The sequence below is a fragment of the Suncus etruscus genome, chromosome 6 (assembly GCF_024139225.1).
Source record: "Suncus etruscus isolate mSunEtr1 chromosome 6, mSunEtr1.pri.cur, whole genome shotgun sequence".
In the NCBI taxonomy this organism is placed as follows: domain Eukaryota; kingdom Metazoa; phylum Chordata; class Mammalia; order Eulipotyphla; family Soricidae; genus Suncus; species Suncus etruscus.
Window position 1 is genome coordinate 25,304,255 of NC_064853.1, and position 19,434 is coordinate 25,323,688.

The 19,434-nt window shown below is 42.5% G+C and overlaps 1 protein-coding gene across 1 annotated transcript in view; it reads right to left on the bottom strand.

Annotated features, from left to right (window-relative positions):
* SCP2 (sterol carrier protein 2) overlaps positions 1 to 19,434 on the bottom strand; it is an 86,738-nt gene that overhangs the window by 13,469 nt on the left and 53,835 nt on the right. Inside the window, exon 13 of the mRNA XM_049774781.1 lies at positions 7,217 to 7,310. Within this exon, the coding sequence (XP_049630738.1) occupies positions 7,217 to 7,310 (94 nt within the window). The remainder of the gene's footprint in view (positions 1 to 7,216; positions 7,311 to 19,434) is intronic.

Genomic DNA, 19,434 nt, shown 5'->3' on the forward strand with positions numbered 1-19,434 from the left:
AAATTTTTGTTTGTTTGGGGACCACATCCAGAGATGCTCTGGGGGTCCTGTGGTGCTGGTGGTTGAATCTGGGGTACCCACAGGCAGAGTTCACACACTGTACTCTCCTCTACCCCCATAAACGGTACTGAGGCCCTAGTCTTGATCAACTGTCTTGGGATTTGTATAGCATATCATAAAAGTAATATAACCATCTATTTTTAAATCTTTGGATTAAAAAGGAGCCTCAGAGTCCTCTGGAAATGGTTTCCTTCCTCCTTCGCTTACACTCCCTTTATTCCAATTGTTTCATCATTCCTTACTCAGATATACACTGACTGATACAAGAGATTGGTCCCAGCTATTATTCTGGACCAAGGCCAAAGTCAGCACCTGAGGGCAGGTGACGGCACAGCCCTCCGAGCACTGTGACAATGCATTGTCAGGGTTGGCCAGGATGTCCACGGGGGTGATGAGGCAGAACTGGGTCAGCAGGGTGAGTGAACAGTTACATCATAACCACATGTTCACACACCTTTCAAATAAAGCACTGTTGGGGTTGAAGAGATAGTACTATGGGTAGGATGCTGGCTGACCCAGGTTCGATCACTGGCATCCCAACAGTCCACTGAGCACCGCCAGGAGTAATTCCTGAGTGCAAAACCAGGAGTAACCTCTGATCCAAAAGCAAAACAAGGGGCTGGAGAGATAGCACAGTGATAGGGTGTTTGACTTGCAAGAAAGCCAACCCAGAACTGACAGTGATTCAAATCCAGGCATCCCATATGGTTCCCTGTGCCTGCCAGGAGCGATTTCTGAGCACAGAGCTAGGAGTAACCCCTGAGCGTCACCAGGTGTGGCCCCAAAACCAAAACAAACAAACAAACAAAAAAAAAAAAGCAAAACAAAATCCACAATGATTTAACTAGTTATTTTAATTTAAATGAGGAACAGTGAAATAAAATTAAAAAAAAAATGAAGACATCCAGGAAATAAGTTTAGCTAGAAAGCTAGTAGTCCAAGGGAAGGTGCAGAGGGTGCTTAATGTAATTATCAGAACACAGGTGCCAGAATATACAGCCCCATATACAAATCTTTTATCTGTCACCTGGAAGGAGGAAGCTAATCTTCAGAGATTTTTTCCTTAGCTTCCTCTTTCCTCACACATTCCCTTAAGAAATATAACACGCCCCTCTTAGGCTAAGTTAGCATTAGATAGGAATTTGTTTATCTGCCCTTCTTCCTTTGATCCTGAACAATAAGTGTCTTAGGTGAACAGTCAGGGCTCTGGTCCATGAAGCTGTGAGCCCTCTGACCCCATGCTTTTCTCTATTATGACTGTCTTGTTTTCTTAATCCTTGTAGTGCCCCTGCTTCAAGCTAGTTCATCCAGGGCTGGACTCCATCCCCTAGCAGAAAACAGCATGCTGAACAGAATTAGGCAGAGAGAGAAGGATAAACACCAGTGTATAGCATACAGGAAAAGAAAACAAAGAGAAAAGAAGCAATATAATAAGAAGTTCTGGCTACTGGACTTCAAGCTCAGAACTCCAGACCATGGAGCAGGTGAGACGGGGCATGGGTGGGAGTTGCAGGCACTTTGCTGGTCCAACAATAATAAATTAAAAAATAAAAGAATTAAACTCAGGAATAAAAACAAAATAATAAGGCATCATTTTATCACTGAGAGAAAATCTATTTCAGTGTAATTCTCTCCATTTTTTTCTGTATATATATGCAATTTAAATAGGATCATGTTGTACACGGTATTTCAGTCTGCTTTTTCTGCTTTAGTGTGTTTTTAAATATTCTTTTACATAACTTGAAAAAAATAATAGCTATTTAAAGTTACTTTCACAACTTTAAATAGCTTGGTACTTAGATTTGTTCAATTTCTTTTTTTTTTTTTTTTTTTTTTTTTTTTGGTCTTTGGGTCACACTCGGCGGTGCTCAGGGGTTACTCCTGGCTGTCTGCTCAGAAATAGCTCCTGGCAGGCATGGGGAACCATATGGGACACCGGGATTCAAACCAACCACCTTTGGTCCTGGATTGGCGGCTTGCAAGGCAAACGCCGCTGTGCTATATCTCCAGACCCGGATTTGTTCAATTTCTGGCCCTTACAATAATGCTGTAACATTCTAACAACAACCAAACATTGGTTTTGTTTTAGACCTAGGGATTTATACATACTAGGGATTTATTTTGAACTACAGTTCCTAGCAATATTTTATAATTAACTATGTTTTCAAAGCATCATTTAAAGTTAAATTCCGAAATTAAACCTTGCTCATTAAAGATTCTGCATCTGAAAATGGTAGAAGTTTGAATTCCTGCTCTGCTTCTTACTTATAGAACCAAGCGAGTTATTAGACTGCTCTGAAACTCAGGTTTTTTGTTTTGCTTTGTTTGGGTTTGGTTTGGTTAGGTTTTTGGGTCACACCCAGTGGCATTCAAGGATAAACATGGCTCTGCATTCAGAAATTGCTCCTGGCAGGCATGGGGAACCATATGGAATGCCAGAAATCGAACTGGGCTCTGTCCTGTGTTGGCCGTATGCAAGGCAAACACTGCTGTGCTCTCTCTCCGGCACCTGAAACTTAGTTTTCTAGTCTGTTAAATAGAATAAATAAAATATCCTCAGATAATTATATGCAATTTAAATTATGTAAATACTCATAGGGTACAGAATAATTGCCCAGTATATAAATAAATAAATCTTGTTGGTATTTTATTTTATGATCTGATGCTAGTTAGACTTGGGGGGTGTTTTGTTTTGTTTTTTTACTTACAGAAGCTATATTTCCATGGGGGCATTGACTGATCTTTTCTTTGAAAATGTAAGTCCTATTTAGCCATATGCTGCTGGGTTTAGATGGAATTCCAGAATACTTGGTTCTGTTTGAAGAAGTATGTTTATGCTATTAAGTCCTCCCATCCAGAAATATATTTTCTAATTTTCTCTGCAAATTTTTGTCCTTTCTTTCTCCCCACATAGAGCACTACACATTTCTAACCAAGTTTAGAGATATTTTATATTTTAATTATTTTTTTTAATATATCTACTTACTCTTGAACTCAGGAGATCAAGTGATACTGGGGACTGAACTAAGGACCTCAAGCACACTTGAAGCTTCCACCTGAGCTATATCTACAGCCATGTCCAAAGACACTCACCTCTTCCTATTCTCTGCTACCATTTCAGCCTCCCCAATCAACTCACTCATAAATGTCCGGAAAGACATTCAACCACTTTAAGGACCGTCCCCTTACTGTGCGTCTTGTTATCACAACTATTTTATTTTTCCTCCACTGGGTGAATTTGTCCTTATCTCACTCTTTGTTCTCAGTTTCTCACTAAACTTGGTCCCCGGAAGGGCAGGGGCATACTGCTTGTTAATCAAAACTATCCAATCCTAGGTTAATTCAACTCAAAATTCAATGCACATTTTATTTGACTCTGCCACACTGCAAAGGAGGCTGGCATCAACGCTTTCAAACATCAGCCTGGGAAAGTAGAGTAGTTCGGGTCACTCTGAATTGAATTAAAAGAAAATTCAATGCTTACTCCACAATCCTTAAACTCTTTTGTCTCCTGATGTTCTTCAGAGGCAATCTAGAGGGGTATGTTAACAGACCCACCCAAATGCCAACATTGCCTGAGAGTTGTGGCCCACGAGTGGCTACCTCCAGGCATATGAGCCATGGAAGCCAAGTTATACAAGTTAGAACCGGAAACACTAAAAACTGCAAACCAGTTCCACCCCCAATAAGACAAATGTAAATTAAACTAAATGTAAATTAAAGCAAACTGTGCTTGCAGTTACTTTCCATAATCCACACAGAACCTCTTATACAATCACACCCTCTGGTCAATAAACCAGTTTCAACTAAAGAAAGAGTGAGCGATAAGGAACAGACGAGGAGAATGGAGTTAAAAGGGGAAAGAAAGTACATATTTGTTGTGAAACTGAGATCATTAATAAGAAGAATGTTCTAAGTGCCTCTTTCCTTGAAGGAGAGTACTTGAGTAGGCAAGAGGTCAAGGAGTAAGTCTGCTATAAAACTTCATAGGAACAAAAACACTAAGACAGAATTCAAAGAAGGGCAAGGGCTATTGCTAGCAGAGACTAAGGCAGAAATAAAATCTCTTGCCTAGTTTCCTTCCCTAATGCAAAAAAAAATTTTTTTTATTTTCATGAATTGACAAAAGGTTCTAAGACTTCCTCTTTCTAGGGCTGCAGACAGTTAGAAACTGACAATCGTGGGAATGAGAAAAGAAACAAGAAGGTCTAAAAATGAGGTTATGAATGGAGGAAAAATGAACCAAAACTGGAACAAGAGGCATATATTTGAAAAGCCAGAAGACTGAAATAGAAATAGCACTGCTTGTTAACCTAGTCTTCAAGGATTGCCATATAGGCATGCCTTTGTGTTGTATTTGTGTGTATTCCATTAATATTTGATTTAGTTTTATGGGGGGGATGTATCAGTCCTGGCGGTGTTAAGGAACCATAAGGATTCTGGGGCTCAAATTGGAGTCAGACAGTCCTGGTATCTCTCCTAACAGTGATCTAGTTATTTTTTGAGCACTAAGAGTGAAAACAATGAAGCACTTTGAAAGAAGCAATTGTCTTATGGGCATTTCAACCAGCAAACACTGATGGCACAAATAAAAATTAATAAAGATACCTTATTTGAGCCCCTAATTGTGTCCAAATTCATTTTAGTCAAGACTTGCAATGAAAAATTCAAAGCAGGGGCCGGGCGGTGGTGCTAGAGGTAAGGTGCCTGCCTTGCCTGCGCTAGCCTTGGACTGACCGTGGTTCGATCCCCCCAAGCCAGGAGCGATTTCTGAGCGCATAGCCAGGAGTAACCCCTGAGTGTCAAATGGGTGTGGCCCAAAAACCAAAAAGAAAAGAAAAGAAAAGAAAAGGAAGGGAGGGAGGGAGGGAGGGAGGGAGGGAGGGAGGGAGGGAGGGAGGGAGGGAGGGAGGGAGGGAGGGAGGGAGGGAGGGAGGGAGGGAAGGAAGGAAGGAAGGAAGGAAGGAAGGAAGGAAGGAAGGAAGGAAGGAAGGAAGGAAGGAAGGAAGGAAGGAAGGAAGGAAGGAAGGAAGGAAGGAAGGAAGGAAGGAAGGAAGGAAGGAAGAAAGAAAGAAAGAAAGAAAGAAAGAAAGAAAGAAAGAAAGAAAGAAAGAAAGAAAGAAAGAAAGAAAGAAAGAAAGAAAGAAAGAAAGAAAGAAAGAAAGAAAGAAAGAAAGAAAGAAAGAAGGGGCCCTAGAAATGATATGAAGCACAATCACGGTCAGGAAATGTTATTAAGTTAGCATGAGGGCCCGGAGAGATAGCACAGCGGCGTTTGCCTTGCAAGCAGCCGATCCAGGACCAAAGGTGGTTGGTTCGAATCCCGGTGTCCCATATGGTCCCCCATGCCTGCCAGGAGCTATTTCTGAGCAGACAGCCAGGAGTAACCCCTGAGCAATGCTGGTGTGGCCCAAAAACTAAAAAAAAAAAAAAAAAGTTAGCATGAGCACTGGTGGTCAGTCTAGCAATATGTACCAAAATGTAAAATGTACACACCAAGTGAATCGACAATTTCCCTCTTTAACTATGTTAAGGGTTAATATGGGAGTAAAGATCTAAAGGTAACAATTAAAGAATTAAACAATTAAAGAAAGTTTATTATATCAGTGTCAGTTGAGATTTAAATATTCTCATGTTCATCATAGGCATCTAGGGTTTTTTTTGTTGTTTTTGAGTCATACCCAGCAGCACTCAGAGATTACTCCTGGCTCTACACTCAGAAATCACTCCTGGCAGGCTCAGGGGACCATATAGGATACTGGGATTCGAACCACCACCATTCTTCTGCATGCAAGGCAAATGCCCTATCTCCAGGCTATCTCTCCGGGCCCCATAGGTGTCTGGTTAAATCAATTATAATATGAACATAAAATCATGTGGCCATTCAAAACAAGAGTGTTGCTGGGTACTTCAGCTTCTTGCTGCTGGGTTACTGATCCTACCCTAATCAATAATTGTGCCCCACCCTAGGGTGTGACCTGGTGATAGTATATTGGATTATTCCTTACTTGGTATTCTGCTCCCACCCTAGGGGTGGTACCTGATTCTTGGGTATAAAAGCAAGGGTCTGAGGAAGGCTGAGGGTAATTCTGGGGCTGATTCTTCAGCCTTATCCACTGAATAAGCTGTTATCTCCTGAAGCCTGACTGCCGGTGAGTTTTCTACCCGCAGCTACCCTGAACGCTCAGACCTGCCGGCTGGACAGGGTGGCAGATGAGTTGTCTGAGCTGGAGGAGAAAGACCTCATCCTCCATCCATCACCTTCAGCCCCATTAAGGGCTGACTTACTTGCTACTTGCTCAACCTGGAAGGAAGTTCTAGCTAGGGAACAAGTCATGGAAAAGTTCTTGGCCAATCTGTTCCAAGAGGTTCTGGCCAGGGTTTTCAAGCTAATGGAGAGTAGAGGCCTGGCCAAGTGACTATGCTATTATGGAAAGGAATCTCTCAGATTCCTCTTCTTTTTATCTTTTTTTTTTTTTTTTTTTTTTTTTTTGGGTGGTGGGGCATACCTGGCTGTGCTCAGGGCTTATCCTAGCTCTGCACTCCTGACAAGCTTGGGAGATCATATGAGGTGCCAGGGATCGAATCTGAGTCAGCCATGTGTCAGACAAGTGCCCTACCTGTTGTACTATAGCCCCAAACCCCAGATCAATCATTTCCAGTAGGATTCTCCTTCTGGTGACATAGGACTGTGGTGGTAGATTTCCAGCCCTTACATAGTGTGGAGGTGAAGCTTTCAGTGATGTACACTAAGTTCCCTTTATCCTTAACAGAGTCACTTGCACCTAAAAAAAAGAGCTTGATGCAAACTCTGTTGTGCAATTTCTTTATCTTTGGTTGGTTGGGGGGTGCTGGAAGGTAGAAGGTGGAGGGTTGGGGCTCAGATGATTTTCTTTTCTCTTTGCTCAGGCGTGACCCCTGGAGGTTTGATCATTCGCAGAGCCAGTGATTTGAACCGGAGTTGGTTGCATGCAAGTGCCTTACCTGCTGCACTCTCTCTCAGATCTTTGCAATTTTTGGTTTTGTTTTTCCTTTTGTGTCACTATAAAAGAAATCTAGACACTCATAAGACAAATGCTCTACTGTTAGCAACATCTCCAGATTAGTGTGAATGATTTTTATGATATAGTTTTCACATATTTTATACAAATCTTACCTCTTCAAGCTTTTTCTCAATCTCCTTAAAGATCAGATTTGCCTTAAATCCATCAACTGCAGAGCCAGTTGGAGCAGCCTCAATTTGGTAAGCTCTAAATTGGGGAAAAAAGACATTTCAAATCAGAGTCACAGATTCTAAGCTACTCAACCTTATAATTCAATTGTAATTTTCAAAACACTAAGAAGATAGATGTTAGGACTCTTAGGCAAAGGAAATCATTTTTAAGTCTAGAGATAACAACAAAGTCTAACCAACACCTTTTTGAGGGGAGAGTTGTGGGGGACTATATCTGGCAATTCATGGCTCTATGCTCAGATATTACTCCTGGTAGGGCTCAGGGGACTATATGGGATGCTGGGGATAGAACCCCAAGTCAGGAGCCAGAGCAATAGCATGGTAGGTAGGGCATTTGACTTGCACCATTCTTGAAAATGTAATAAATCAAGGAACCTACCCTTCATGAAGCTTATAGTCTAGTAAGGGAGACACACAAACGAAAAGATACAAGCAAAATAGTTTCTTAAGAAATAGAGAATAAGGAGCTGGAGCAATAGCACAGCAGTAAGGCAATTGCCTTGTATGCAACCAACACAGGACGAACCCCAGTTCGAATCCTGGCATCCCATATGGTCCCTTGAACCTGCCAGGAGCAACTTCTGAGCACAGAGCCAGGAGTAATCTCTAGCACTGCCAGGTGTGATCTCCCCACAAAAAAAGAAATAAAGAATAAGGGCTGGAGCAATAGCACAGAGGTAAGGCGTTTGCCTTGCATGCGACCAACACAAGACAAATCCCAGTTCAAATCCTGGCATCCCATATGGTCCCTTGAGCCTGCCAGGAGCAACTTCTAAGCACAGAGCCAGGAGTAATCCCTGAGCACTGCCAGGTGTGACCCCCCCCCCAAAATAAAGAAAGAATAAGGCTGGAGTGATAGCACAGCATTAGGGCATTTGCCTTGTACATGTCAGCCCAGATGGACCTGAGTTTGATCCCCAGCATCCCATATCATCTCCTGAGCCTGCCACGAGTGATTTCTGAGTACAGAGCCTGAGGGCTGCCAGGTGTGACCCAAAATCCCAAAAGAAAGAATAGTTATTACAGGCAATCGTGATAGTACAGAAGTTAAGGGACTTGCTTTGCAAGTAGCTGGTCCTGTTTCAATCTCACCACCACATATGAGCACAGTCACGAGTGATTTCTAAGAAAATAGCCAGGAGTAAGCCCTGAGTACTACTAGCTGTAGCTCCTCCTGATAAACAGTACTATACTCAAAGCCATAGCAGGTCAGGGATAGGTGCTTGCAGGGTGAGGTGAGGTGAAAGTTCAATCCCTGGCACACACCACCTCCACACCAACAGCAAAAGGCAACGGAAACTGGCTCAGCAGGGTAGGGTCAGTGTGGAGGCCAGCAGGAGAGCAGAAAGAAGAGCCAACAGCACAAGCACGTACAATCAAGGTAACAGGGAGCTTTATAAGTAAAGGTCAGGGTTCAATTTGAACTGAAATAGGGAAAAAATGATAATCAAAAAAATTTTTTAAAAAGGTCCCAAATCTGGGCCCAGAGAGATAGCACAGCGGCGTTTGCCTTGCAAGCAGCCAATCCAGGACTAAAGGTGGTTGGTTCGAATCCGGTGTCCCATATGGTCCCCCCCCCCCCCCCCCCCGTGCCTGCCAGGAGCTATTTCTGAGCAGACAGCCAGGAGTAACCCCTGAGTACCACCGGGTGTGACCCCAAAAAAAACAAAAACCAAAAAAAAAAAAAAAGGCCCCAAATCAGAGCCTGAGAGATAGCATAGCGGTAAGGTGTTTTCTTTGCATGCGGCCAATACAGGACAGACTCTAGTTCGAATCCAGGCATCCCATATGGTCCCCCAAATCTGCCAGAAGTGAGTTCTGAGCTACTCTGTAGCTAGGAGTAACCCCTGCGCGTCACCAGGTGTGACCCAAAAACAAAACCAAAAAAAAAAAAAAAGGCCCCAAATGGACTCCTTCAGACCTGGTTCCAGCCCTAACTTAGACTTGATCAAACTGCAGTTCAACCTCTCCCAAAGGGGAAATCTTTAGCCAACCAACCCCAGAGTCCCCTTGGCCATCTTTGGTGAGAAAGCCCTCTCTGAAATAACAGCCCTGGCTCAATCTCTTGGTGTCTAACTTGACTCCACACCCCACACACCCTTTTTTTGCTCTTTGCAGAGGCCTTAAAACACTGACTTATCTATTATTTTATTTTATTTATTTTTTTGTTTTTTGGGTCACACCTGGCAGCGCTCCTGGCTCTACGCTCAGAAATCGCTCCCAGCAGGCTCAGGGGACGATAGAGGATGCCGGGATTCAAACCACCATCCTTCTGCATGCAAGGCAAATGCCTTACCTGTATGCTACCTCTCTGGCCCCAACTCTCTATTATTAATCTCAAAATGTGTTCTTTTAGGGGCCGTAGAGATAACATAGAGGTAAGGTGTTTACCTTTCATAAAGAAGGACGGTGGTTCGAAGATCCCATATGGCCCCCTGTGCCTGCTGCCAGGGGTGATTTCTGAGCATAGAGCCAGGAGTAACCCCTGAGCGCTGCCGGGCATGACCCAAAAACCAAAAAATAATTTTTTTTTGTTCCTTTTTTTTTTAACACACAGAAACTTTATGGTGTACACTGGAGAGAGATGAATCCAATGTGCATGTGAAAAAAAAATGCATTTGTTTGTCAGCTGGTTGCAGAGAGAGAAGGGGGAGCCTGGCAGCCCCTAGATCCAGGTGAGAGGCCCCATGGGGGTGGGGATGGGAGGATGTGAGAGGTGGAAGTTCCTTCTCATCTGTGACAGATGCTTTCAACAACCAACTGCTTAGGGCCCAGTTGGCTAATTAGAAAACAACTTGAGACACAAGCCCTGATGTGGTAGCAGGAAGCCTAAGGTTACAGGCCTTAGGTAAAACCCCAATGTTGGATGTCCTCCACTGTCCCCTACCTCCAGGCTTTTGAGGAGGTGACTTGATTCTCATGTACTGTGTCAGGAGATGGGAGTCTGCAGAATTAACTGGAATCCTGGGGGGGGGAAGGTACCTCACAGAGCACCTGACAGCCACAACTGTTAGGGGCTCTGAAGGCTCAAGTGCAAGTGAGGGACTTAGAAAATCAGGTAATTTCCTGGACATGCCATGAGCGAAGGAGATACTGAGGAAGTCAACAACATCGCAGCTGCTCAGTAAGCCTTTCTTCCTCCTTCCTCTCCTCCTTTCTCCTGATATCTTCTTTCTCTCCCTTCCTTCCTTCCGGTCAGATTTAACCAGGTAGTACAGAGCACTGTTGGAGGCACTAAGAGTGAGCTCAGACTCTGCCTCTCGAAGGTTTGATTTTGTTTCGATAGAGGGGGAAAAAAAATAAGTGACCATTCAAAATAATTGCCAGCAATAGTCAGTTTTAGAAAGAGAATGAAAAGAAGCTGCTTTAGCTAAGGTAGTGAAGGAACAGTAGCTTCTGAACTGGAGAATGAGCTAAGATCCTGCGAATAAAGAAAGAAATCTAGCCATTCAGAGAGCAAGTGAAGGCAGAGAGAAAGATCCACAGGTTTGGTCCCTGGCATCACAATCAGTCCTGTCAGGAGGAAAACTTGAAGGACACAGCAGCTGAGAGGAGGGAGAGAGACCATTAGAAATGCTGCCAAAGGCCACATTGCATTTGGCAACATGAAAAATACAGGTGACTAGACATTTTAAAGGAGTGGTAGAACCAGAGAAGCTGGTACTTATCAAAGCAACAACAACAACCAGTGTTGGCGAGGATGTGGGGGAAAAGGAAACTCAGTCACTGCTGGTAGGACTGTCCACTGTTCGTCTTTTGGAAAGTCAATATGGATATTCTTCAAAAATATAACATGACCCAGCAATCCCACTCATTGGAATAGACCCCAAGCGGCCAAAAATACAATGCAGATGAGACATCTGCATACTTATATTTATTGCAGCATTATTCACAATAGCCAGAATCTGGAAACAATACAAGTGCCCAAGAACAGATACTGGATAAAGAATCTATGGCACACATACACACAAAAAAAAATGGAACACTACTCAGAGGTAAGAAAAAAATAACCCATGCAATTTGCTGTTACATGGATGGATTTGGGGAGTAGAATGCTGAGTGAAAACAGAGAGAGGGGGACAGATGCAAAACGATCTCTCTCATGTGCAGAATATAAAGAAACTTCTTAAGGGGATAACAAGGACCCAAAGGTAATAGAAACAAAGAGAATTAGTCTTCAGTAGAAAGCCTGCCAGTGGGGTGGAGTGGGGTGAGGAATACTTTAGGGAAGGAAACTCTAGGACAATGGTGGAGGGAAAAAGTACCTGTCACTGAGGCAGGTTGGGGGCCGATGAGAAACTGGGGACATTGGTGGAGAGAAATGGACATTGGTGAAGGGATGAGTGTTAAGATACTGTCTGTTGAAAACTTAATAACTTTGCAATTCTGCAATTAACAATGATTAAAAACTAAATTAAAAAAATGAAATCAAATAAATAAATGAAAAAAGGTGTGGTAGAAATAATATGGTTGCTGCAGGCGGCTTCTGTCCTACAGCGCCAGTGGGATTTCAATGAATCCACTTTAGGGAGAGTGGGTTGCACAGGTGGCGAAATATGAAATATGAAATGATGAAACCACACACAAGTATGTGAGGTCAACACATCTTCTGGAAGGAGAGCAACAAGTTTAATCTTTAAGCAAGGGGGTGGAGTACAGCAGGCATTGGCCTTTGCACATGGATGACCCAGGTTCAATCCCTAGGTCATCTCTGCCAGGAGTGATCTTTGAGTGCAGAGCAAGAAATGACCCTGAAGACTTCAAAGTATGCCCTCTTCCCATTTTTAAAAACACACAGTTCTTGACACACAATAAAATGAGTAAGCTGGGCCCAGAGAGATAGCACAGCGGTGTTTGCCTTGCAAGCAGCCGATCCAGGACCAAAGGTGGTTGGTTCAAATCCCGGTGTCCCATATGGTCCCCCGTGCCTGCCAGGAGCTATTTCTGAGCAGATAGCCAGGAGTAACCCCTGAGCGCCGCCGGGTGTGGCCCAAAAACCAAAACAAACAAACAAACAAAAAATGAGTAAGCTATGACAAAATGGAACTGAAATTGCTTTGATTTGCCCTTACCTATATTTGAATTCCTTCCTTTCCTCATTATCAATATTAACCATCTTCTCAGTAAAGCCTGAATAAGTCACCTAAAATCAAGTGGCTCAAGTTCATGATGGGTCCAACTTTTTCAGATTTGTTCCAATGTAGAAAGTATCCTGATACCAACAGACCCCCTTTTTTTTTTAAGATTTTTTTTTCGGGCCACACCCGTTTGATGCTCAGGGGTTACTCCTGGCTAAGCGCTCAGAAATCGCCCCTGGCTTGGGGGGACCATATGGGACGCCGGGGAATTGAACAGCAGTCCTTCCTTGGCTAGCACTTGCAAGGCAGACACCTTACCTCTAGCGCCACCTCGCTGGCCCCCAGACCCCTTTAACAGGAAACTGGTATTTGAAGTACTAATAGGAATTCGAATATTGAGTTTTTTCCCAGATTAGAGATAGGCACTACAAGAAACTCTTGTGGCCACCCAGGCAAGGGCTTCAGCTCCTGCTCAACCACAGAGCAGGAGTAAAGACAAATGACACTCGACTGGAATTGTGCTGCCAACTTGTACCACTGGCCACTGACAGGGCAGGGGAACCTCAGCGAGACGGGGAAGGTAGATGGGCGCTTTATGGTAAGGAGCGCAGATAAATTCACGCCTATCACAGATCTGGCTTTACCTTCTTTTGAAAAACTCATCTGCTAATCACTAGCCACTTTTCATCCAGACTAGGGGGTAAAAAAAAAAACAGGTAATTTTATTGACATAGTCTATAAACTCCCCATTTCTTATGATATGTTTGATATGTGAAACCAAATGTAATGAGCATGTAAAAGATGACTTCATAGGTGCCAGAAAGATAGCATGGAGGTAATGCGTTTGCCTTGCATGCAGAAGGATGGTGGTTTTAATCCTGGCATCCCATATGGTCCCCCAAGCCTGCCAGGAGCAATTTCTGAGCGAAGAGCCAGGAGTAACCCCTGAGTACTGCCCGGTGTGACTCAAAAACCAAAAAAAAAAAAAAAATGACCATTACAAGACTATTCCTTGTGATTTCTTTATATACAGTCTTATGAAATTGATTTTTTTCAATTTAGTTTATATCTAGTTTATTTCCTAGAAGAAATATAGTATGTAAAATGTTGGAAGGAATTCTGAAAATTAACCAGTAAAATCTCCTACTTATATGAGTATGATGAATTTCTTCTATGCTTCCTGAAAATTTTCATTCTAAGGATCAAAATCTAAGTACTGTTTAACCAATTATGAAAGCTTTAAAAAAAAAAAAAAACTGAGCATTGCCAGGAGAGATCTCTAAGCACAGAGCAAGGAGTAACCCCTGAGCATTGCCAGATTTAGCCCAAAAATAACTGTTTAACCAATTATGAAAGCTGATAAAAACAGAGTAAAGGAAGAAATAGGAGCCTTGTCCTCCAGAGAAAATAGTTTTTGCTACCACTTAAGACTCTCTTTGTTTTAACTCATCCATCATCTTCACAGGAAATAAGGTTTCCTGTAAGCAGGCCTCATAGCAAGATTATGCAAGAGTTTCTTATAAATGATTTAGTACATAATAGGCCTTTACAAAATGTACATAAAAATCAAATACATCTAAAAACAAAGTCAATTACCAGAGCCTGGGAAGGGGAGAAGAATATCTCAGGAGGGATTACAAATGGATATGGTTTTTATTTGGTGGTTTTGTTGTTTTATTTTTGTTTTGAAAGCCATGTCTGCTGGTACTATGTCTGGTACTCAAGGCTTTTCTCCCGGCTCTGCACTTAGGAATCACTCCTGGAAGGTTTGGGGGACCATACGCAGTGCTGGGGATTTAAACCCAGGTCTGTCATGTGAAAGGCAAACACCCTACAGGCTGTTCTATCACTCCAGTCCCAGAGATGTGGCTTTTATGGTTTTTGGTTTTGTTTTGTGATCACACCAAGAGGTACTCAGGGGTAACTCCTGTCTCTGAACCCAGAAATTACTCTTGGCAGGTCAGGGGACCATATGGGATGATGGGGATCAAACCTGGATTGGTTGCATGCAAAGCAAACACCCTAGTAGTTGTGCTATAGTTCTGGCCTTGGGACATAGTTCTTAACAGGTTGATGAAATGGTTCTAGAACAGATTGTTTAATGGCATGGTGAGCACTGTATACCTGTGACATATTAAAATCCATTGAATGTACACTTAAAATGGGAGAACTGTAGCATGGAAATCATATCTCAATGAAGCTGTTAAAAATAAATCTGAAAGTGCTTTCTTTTATGTTTACTGTTTAAGGATATACATGCCTATATACTAATTGAATCCATATTCCTAAAACTAATTTTTGGGGGGTGTCCTGACTAAGGGATCACTTCTGGAGGGACTTGGGGGACCATCAGAGGTGACAGGATCAAAACCTGGATCCATTGCATACAAGGCAAGTACCTTATCCACTACACTATCTCCCTAACCTCTAAAACTAATGTTTTAGATTATTCTAATAAGATATAGTTGTGCCGTACAAATAAATACGAAAAAGCAATGTTCATTGGCAATCAGTAACTCCCTTTGACCTCAGAGCAGGCATGTGGGCCCAGGAACAGAAATTCAGTCAAAGAGCAGGGAGCAAAAGCCAAAAAGAAAACCCGCAGAGCCTCGTGGAAAGTCTGACTAGAACCCCCCAGCTGGGCCATGAACTTCAAAGAACTGAATGTTCCCCCATCTATAATAATAATTAATCATTTAGGTTCCTTTTGTCCAAGCTCCTAGGTGATATAAAAAAATGTTTTATTATTTCAACCATCTATTGAGTGACTTGAACCAGAAAAAAAAGAAAGGGAGAAAAATAAGAAGGCAACATTTATTGACCAACTACTACTACATTGTGGCAAATAGTTTTTGTTATTTTTCTCATCACTGAAGTAGATGTTTTACCTGTCTTAAGAAAGATAAATGGTGAAATCAACAGACTCAAAGTAGGTTTATCAAAAAAAAAAAAAAAGCCAGAGATAGCATGGAGGTAAGGCATTTGCCTTGCATGCAGAAGGATGGTGGTTCAAATCCCAGCATCCCATATGGTCCCCCAAGCCTGCCAGGAGCGATTTCTGAGCGTAGAGCCAGGAGTAACCCCTGAGCACTGCCGGGTGTGACCCAAAAACAAAAAACAAAAACAAAAAAGTAGGTTATGTGACCAGAAGTTAATGGAGGAGGCACTTTTCCACTGATTACAATTGCCTCTGTAGAATTTATATACAAAAAGAATAAAAGCTGTTGCATACATTAAAGTAGCTTTGTGATTTCTTCATTCAGTCTAATAACTAAACCTCATTACTATGAAGACATAAATCAACGCTTTTATTTTTCTTGGTGTAGGGGCCATATTCAGCAGTATTAGGGAGTAGTTACTCCTGGCTCTGCACTCAGAATTCACTCCTTGAAAGCTCATGGGATCATATGGAATGGCAGGAATCGAACCTGGTCAGCAGCATGAAAGGCAAACATTCTACTTGCTATGCTATTGCTTCAGACCCAAATCAACAGACTTTTGTATTTATTTTTCAAATTTCTTTCTTTGGTTTGTTTTATTTTGTTCTTAGGCCATACCCAATATGTGGCCTTACTCCTGGCTCTGCACTCAGGAATTATTCCTGGTGTTGCTCAGGGACCATATAGGATGCCAGGAATGGAACCCAGGTTGGCCTTGTGCAAGTCTAATGCCCTATCCACAGTACTACTGCTCCAGCCCCCATCAAATATCTTTTTTTTTTTAAATAAAACCAAACTGTGTGCAAGTACAGCACAGAGACATACTTACATCTTCTTGAATTAGAAAATTTAAAAAAAGGGGCCGGAGAGGTGGCACTAGAGGTAAGGTGTCTGCCTTGCAAGCGCTAGCCAAGAAAGGACCGTGGTTCTATCCCCCAGCGTCCCATATGGTTGCCCCCAGGGGCAATTTCTGAGCGCTTAGCCAGGAGTAACCCCTGAGCATCAAATGGGTGTGGCCCCAAAAACAAAAACAAAACAAAAAAAAAAGCACTCAAAAGAAGGGAGGAAGTAAGGGAGAGAGGTTAGAGATAGTTCACTGGGTTGAGAGCATGCTTTGCATATGAGAAACTTCGGTTCGTTCCCCCAAACTGCATAGTCTCCTAAGCACTGAGTGAAGAGTAACACCTCAGCAATGCTTGGTATGCTCCCCAATCTCCCATCCAAAAAATACAAATCACATCAGTCACCTGATAACCCCATCTAGTCCCTCAAGCACCACCAAGAGTGATCCCAGAGTAAGCCCTGAGCACCAGGATATGACCCAGAACACTAAAAGAAAAAGTACCAAAAAGTCAGGACTGGAGTGACAGTACAGTGAGTAGGGTAGCCTTGCACACAGTGAACCCGAGTTTGATCCCCAGTATCCAATATGATCCCCCAAGCATTGCCAGGAGTGATCCCTAAGCTCAGTACGAGGAGTAACCCCTGAGCATTGCCAGGTGATACCAAGTGAAAGAAGAAGCTAGACTCCAAAGTTTGTTGTTCCATCCACTGAATATCCTACAAAGGGAAACTACAGGGAGAGGAAGCTGAATGGGCTCTCTGGTTTCAGGCGCTAGACACAATCCCATATAGTTCCCCAAACCCTCCAGGAGTGATCCCTAAGTGCAGAGCCAGGAATCTGAGCACTGCCAGATGTGGCACCAAAACAAAAACAAATCTTAAGATCAATACTATCTTCGATTATCTTAAGATATTTTTTTATTAGTCAGTAATCTATTTCTTGGATTTTTTTCATACCTAAACCACTACAGAAATAAGCCTGATTGTAATAATTCAAATTACCGATTATTCTCCTAAAATAAAAGAACTGCCTACAACTGCTGCCACCCCCAGTGTCACACTTTTCCACTCATCACTGTAGAGACTAGCCACTAAAAACTCCAGGTATGCCGATTTTGTGGCTAACATCTCCGGGCTTGGTTTGGAGCCAGGCCAGGCCGCCTCTATCATCCCACCTCCATCCACCCTTCTGTATTTCTAGAAGTCCCCACAGTCACACCTACAATCCAGAGCCTTCTGCCATATCTGCGAAAGCAGCCAATACCATTGCCTCAAATAATTGCCTAATGTAATTTTCGAAAGAGATGCCGGATGAACAGGAAAAACTCATGGACAAACCAGCCTCGCAGCTGATTGCATTGGGGCCCTGTAGAAGGCCCCCCAAGAACCAACCATACTGTCTCCATGTGAGCTCATCATCCAGCTCCACTGGCCTTCAAAGCTGTGGACTGTGCAGCTGCTTATGCATCAGTATAACCCACATGATTTTAATACTGTTTTCCCAGTATGATATGTGAAATTTTCATAGAAGCCACATAGGCTCAGAAGACAAAACCAATAACAGAGAACTCACTTAGTGACTTGCAGACAATGGCATAAGATCCCATTGCAAGGTATGACAATTTTCACAAATTTTCTCTTAATTTTTTTTATAATTCCATCAGCATTTAGCTGTTCCAAACAATATTAGGTAAAGTAATCATACTTGCCAAGGAGAAGGCCCTGGGGAGGTTAGGAAACTGATGGCAAGGGTAGAAGGACTATTCTACTGGTAGTGGGACAGACTAGTGATGGAATACTGAATGCCAGAATAACTGTATTATGAACAATTCTGTAAATCAGTGTCTAAAATAAATTTAATTAAAAATAAAATAAAATAACTAAAAGAGTTCAATGTCTAAAACTGCTTAAGATAGAATTTACTGAGGCCGAGTGACAGAGTGCTAATACAGCAGTTAGGATGCTTGCTTCACATATGGTCAACCCAGCTCTAATCTCCAAGCACACGTAGGATTCCCCAAACCTCTGCCAGGACTTATCCCTAAACACAGAGCCAAGAGTAAGTCCTGAACACTATCAAGTGTGGCAAAAATAACAAATAAAATAAAATTTACTGACCCATAAACTTTCTATCCTGAGCAAATTGAATCACTAGACTAAAATGATAAAAGTAAATAAAAAGAACTTAAATATAAAACTACTAAATCAAAATTGGACAAGGATTCAGAAAGGGACAAAATGCTACAGATATTTAAAGAAAGACAGTGGGGCCTAAGTGATAGTACAGAGAGGGTGCTTGCCTTCCACAGGGCTGACCCAGGCTTGATTCCCAGCATCACATATGGTCCTATAAAGGCTACTAGGAGTGATTCCTGAGCACAGAGACCCAGGAATAAGCCCTGAGTACCTCCAACTATGAGCCAAACACAAAACAAACAAAATAAATATGGCTCCCAAAATGGGTTTTAAAATATATGGGGGGGGGGTGGATTTTTGAGTTGGTTTGGTTTTTTGAACCATACCTGGCAATACTTAGGGCTTACTCCTGGCTTCTACACTCAGGGCTCCTTCCTGGTAGACCTTCCTGGGCGCCATATGCAATACCAGGGATCAACCCTGGCAAGGCAAGCACCCTACCCGCTGAACAATCTCTCCAACCCCCAAAGATATGTTTTATCTGAGAAATTATATTCCAGGTTTAAAAAAGAAGAGTCATCTTACAAGAGGGGCTGGAGAGGTAGTACAGTGGGCAGAGCATTTGCCATGCACACAGCTGACCTGGATTCAATCCCTGGCACCACTTCTGACAGAATATCCAAGCACCACCAGGAGTGACTCCTGAGTAAATACTAAGAAGTAAGTACTATGTACCGTCAGGTGTGGCACCAAAGCAAATGAAAATATCTTTTTTTTTAAGACAAAAATATAAAAGAAATGTGCCACACAAATCCTGGGCACATGAGATTCTGGGAAGAAAAAAATATATGGGGCAGAAAACAAATTAGGCTTTCTGAGTTAAACAAGTGGGCAAGTAAATAAATACCAAGAATTGCAAAAGAAAAGCGGGGCGCGTCAATGCACTTTGAAAGCCATTGCAGGACTAGAGAGTAAGGGTGAAAAATAAAGACAAGGTCATTTCATAATCAGAGCCCTGTGGCCTGACCCAACAGGGCTGGCCAGCCAGAAACTCAGTGGAAAAGAGAGGTTGAGCCTGGAAATACAAAAGTGATTTCTCAACAAAAAACAAACAACAGAAAAGAAAAAGAAAAGAAAAAAATTA